Source organism: Otolemur garnettii, unplaced genomic scaffold (genome assembly GCF_000181295.1).
Source record: "Otolemur garnettii isolate 467f Iridium unplaced genomic scaffold, OtoGar3 scaffold00043, whole genome shotgun sequence".
NCBI lineage: Eukaryota > Metazoa > Chordata > Mammalia > Primates > Galagidae > Otolemur > Otolemur garnettii.
The window spans coordinates 9,914,885-9,919,564 of NW_003852438.1; the positions used below are offsets into that span (position 1 = coordinate 9,914,885).

Below are 4,680 nucleotides of genomic sequence, written 5' to 3' on the forward strand. Positions count from 1 at the left end.
ATGGCAGGTCTACATTTAGATCCCTGAGTGTTCTCCAAACATCTTTCCAAAAGAAGATGTATGGAAAAGAATTGAAAACCAAGAGATGAACCCAGACACTTATCATCATTTGATCTTTGATAAGCCTATCAAAAATATAACTTGGGAGAAAGATTCCCTATTTAACAAATGGGGCTGGGTGAATTGGCTGGCGACTTGTAGAAAACTGAAATTGGATCCACACCTTTCTCCTTTAACAAAAATTGACTCTCACTGGTTAAAGGACTTAAACTTAAGACATGAAACTATGAAAATTCTAAGAGAAAGTTCAGGGGCAACACTTGAAGAAATTGGCCTAGGAGAATATTTTTATGAGGAGGACTCCCTGGGCAATTGAAGCAACATCAAAAATACATTACTGGGATTTGATCAAACTAAAAAGCTTCTTCACTGCCAAGAACACAGTAAGAAAAGCAAATATACAGCCCTCATAATGGGAGAGGATTTTTACCGGTTATATTTCTGACAAAGATCTAATAACCAGAATCCACAAAGAACTCAAACTTATTAATAAGAAAAGAACAAGTGATCCCATTTCATTGTGGGCAAGAGACATGAACAGAAGCTTCTCTGAAAAAGACAGGTGGACAGTCTACAGACACATGAAAAAAGTGCTCATCATTTTTAATCACCAGAAAAATCCAAATCAAAACCATTTTGAGATATCACCTAACTCCAGTAAGAGTACAATATCACAAAATCCCAAAACTACAGATGTTGGCGTGGATTTGGAGAAAAGGGAACATTTCTGCACTGCTGGTGGGAATGCAAGCTACTACGTTCTTTTTGGAAAGAATCTTGAATTTGAACTAAACCCCATGTCTTAAACACTATATGGCATTGCTTCCACTTCATCAAAGGTTTTAACAGAAGTGTGGATGTGGGGAAACTTAGTAATTAAGATGTATAGTTGTTTTAAAAACATTTCTCCACCAATTGGAAAGTAGCTCAGTGAATTTGGAATGAACTGAAAGTAATCACTAACTTCTAGTTAGCAATCAAAGAAACCCAGATATTCACATAGCAGCAGCTTTACACAAAAGAATCTTTATTCAAAAATATTATACATGCTCCAGTATTTCTGTGGTCCTGAAAATTTGCTCTCACGGTCAGTTCAATATAGCTTGCTCCTTAAATACTTGAGAAGCACCATGGTACTCAATGTATTACCACATACAAAGCATGTGAATACACCACATTACATTCTGCTTGTACTCCAAACAGTAACCAACATCCTACAATGTGTTAGGATATTACTAAAGTATGTACAAGTGCTTGGGTTTAAATAAATGTTCTTATTTCCACTGAAGTCAAGGCTCTACCACTGCCTATTCAAATTCAAGTTGTTACCTTTAATCCATGTGTGGAGTTCTTTATTTATTTATTTATTTTTTCACGTGTGGAGTTTTTGAGGGGGTAGCCTATTCCCAGCTGCTTTTCAAGATTCATAATTTGGAACATTCTATATGTGAAATTGAACTGATACTTTATATACCTTTTCACTTTACAAAACAGTCATATATGGTTTATGTTAAAAACAAAAGCAAAAATTGGGGGGGGAAGTTAAAGAAATGGAGCTAGATAACAGAATTTCTCTTTTCTAATATCTACTAAAAGAAAACAAAAATGTGAAAATAAAATCACAATAGGAAGAAAAAAATCACCCAAAACTAGGAAAGAGAGAGAAAATAGACTTCACGCTGTAAACTTAAAAAAATGTTAGCTAAGAAAAGAAACAACAGGCTCGGCGCCTGTGGCTCAACCGGCTAAGGCGCCAGCCACGTACACCTAAGGTGGCGGGTTCGAATCCCTGGCCCGGACTCGCCAAACAACAATGATGGCTGCAACCAAAAAATAGCCGGGCGTTGTGGCGGGCGCCTGTGGTCCCAGCTACTTGGGAGGCAGAGGCAGGAGACTCGCTTGAGCCCAGGAGTTGGAGGTTGCTGTGAGCTGTAATGCCACGGCACTCTACCCAGGGGGACAGCTTGAGGCTCTGTCTCAAAAAAAAAAAAAAAAGAAAAGAAACAACAGATTTTCTTTAGGAGACGTGAGAGGCTTCCTCTAACTTTGCCTCTTAAAACCTCATTTAGCCATAACTGCTAAAGAATGGACAAGCAATTCCATTTTCTCCTTATTTTGAGAAAAGTAAATTAAATGTACATTCTCTTCTTTTCCTCTTACGAAAAAATGTAAGTTGTAATGGCTAAAGTTGAAACATAAAAAAGGGAGGAGAATCAAAATTCCATAATTCAGCTTGATGGAAGGATGGTCTCCCGGTCTCCATGCTGAAGACCTAAGCACATACTACATTCCCCTCCTCAAAACAATGCTTGTGATATCTCTTCCCTCCTGAAAACTTCCCTTCACTCATGAATGCCCAACTAACTCCACAGATTATAATAATCCTATATGCCTTTATGTTCTGACTTTTTTCACGATAAGTTCTTATCCTACCACTCTCCTAAAATGAACAATATATTTCACTATAAGAAATAATTTTAAATCATTTCTGGAAAACAGAGTTAACTCTTTCCATCTATTCTTTTTTGAATTGTCATTCACCCTTCTTGAATAACACAGTGTTATTTTATTCCTTATAAACTTATCATACAAATATACAGTCTATATAAATTTCTTTCACTCTTAGACTATAGAGTTCTTGAAATTAGGACATATAGGTTTCAATTTTTGTCCTCTAGAGACAGTTAAGCACTTGCAAGATAGATATTTAATGAATATTTACTAAGTGAAAAAAATTTTTTTTGTTGAATTGTATTATGGTTTTTTAAAATTTCACAATCTTCTTGACAGTATCCTTGAAAGCTTGCTTCACTTGCTGATTTCTTAGGGTATAAATGAAGGGATTCAACAAGGGGGTAACTGAAGTAATGAGAACGGCTATTCCTTTGTTGAAGGCACCACTTTCTTTTGCAGAGGGATTAATGTACATGAACATGCAGCTGCCATAAGACAGTGAGATGACAATCATGTGGGAGGAGCAAGTGGAAAAGGCCTTTGTCCTTTGCTGGGCAGAAGGGATCCTGAGAATGGTCCTGATAATGTATGTATAAGAAAGAGTCACCAGCGCCAGAGTACCCACTAGGGTCACAACAGCCAAGAGTATGACCATCAGTTCTAAGAAGCTTGTGTCTGAGCAGGCAAGTTCCATGAGGGGCCCGTAGTCACAGTAAAAATGATTCAGAATATTGGAGGCACAGAAATCCACCTGGCTCATTAGGATGATTGGAGGTAAGATAGCTAAGAACCCTCCAAGCCAGGAGCAGAACACAAGTTGTATACAAACTCTTGTACTCATAATGGTCAGGTAATGCAGGGGTTTGCAGATGGCGACGTAGCAATCATAGGACATGGAGGCCAGGAGGTAAAACTCTGTTGCCCCAAGAAATATAGTGAAGAAATACTGAGTTAAGCAGCCAGCAAAGCTGATAAGTTTATTCCCTGTTGTCATGCTGGTCAGAAATCTGGGAATAAAAATGGACGTGAAGGAAATTTCTAATAAGGAGAAATTCCGGAGGAAGAAATACATGGGGGTCTGGAGGTGGGGGTCTAGCAAGGTGAGGATGATGATAGTCAGATTGCCTAGGACACTTAGCATGTAGGTGAGGAAGAGAAAGATGAATATTACCACTTGGAGTTCAGGTTGATTTGTGAGGCCTAATAGAATAAACTCACTAAACCTGGTTCTGTTTTTCATTATTGATCTTCAGTAGACACATCTAAAGGGAAAAAGGGAGAAAGATGACAACTGAAGAGGTTCTCAGAACAGAAGAGATAAAGCTGATTTTAACCTGCAAAATCAGGTCATTCATTACTCACCATGCAACTGGCCCAAACCTGTGTCCCATTGTAGTGCACTTGGCTCCATGGAAGTCCCATATCTTCTACACAAGTCATCTCGTTCCTAGAATTGTTTTCATTTCTCAAGTTGACACATTCCTAGGCATTTAATAAAATGTATTATAGAATAACTATTCACATTGTTTTTCAGAAGAATATGTTTTTGAACCTATTCTTTCCTATCAAAGTGTTTATGAAAATTTCACATTTAAACCACGTACCCTGACTTTATTAATCTTCCCTACTCTGTGCTCTTGGTAGAAATCTCTTACCTGATTCTGTTTCCTGTGCTTTCCTGTTTCTTTCTTTCCTTTTCCTGAACTATCTGATACTTCACTGACTATCTGCTAAGATCCTCATCTCCATCACTGTCCAATCCACTGACATCCTTGTCTGAGAAACAAGTAGGAATTTCTCCACACAGACGATGCTGAAGATCATCTCCTTTTATATTGTGAGCCTTTTCCTCTGCGTGAACAAGGCTGAGACATCGCTAAGTCATATTAATTATCATTTTCTTATAAGTTCCTTGGCTCCATCCAGAGTTTTTTAGGCGTCAATTTGAGATATATCTCTGAGAATAGAATCCCAAGAGATCAATAGGAACCACCACAGAAGGTATTTTGCTCAAAGTCTTAGAGAGTCCACAATGGCAGCTAAAGATGACAGTTCATCGTGACCCAAACATTAACATTCTCTATTCTTGGCACACAGAAACCAGAAGAAGTACATCCATTTTTTTGAAAATAAGAGTTCTTTGTAGATGAATTGGCAATTCCCAGG

General features: G+C 37.9%; 1 protein-coding gene across 1 annotated transcript; it reads right to left on the reverse strand.

Annotated features, from left to right (window-relative positions):
• Window positions 1-2,824: 2,824 nt before the first annotated feature.
• Window positions 2,825-3,754, reverse strand: LOC100960369 (olfactory receptor 6C4-like). The gene has a single exon (XM_003790491.1). It carries the CDS (start codon window positions 3,752-3,754, stop codon window positions 2,825-2,827), a length of 930 nt encoding a protein of 309 aa, XP_003790539.1.
• Between the last annotated feature and the right edge of the window lie 926 nt (window positions 3,755-4,680).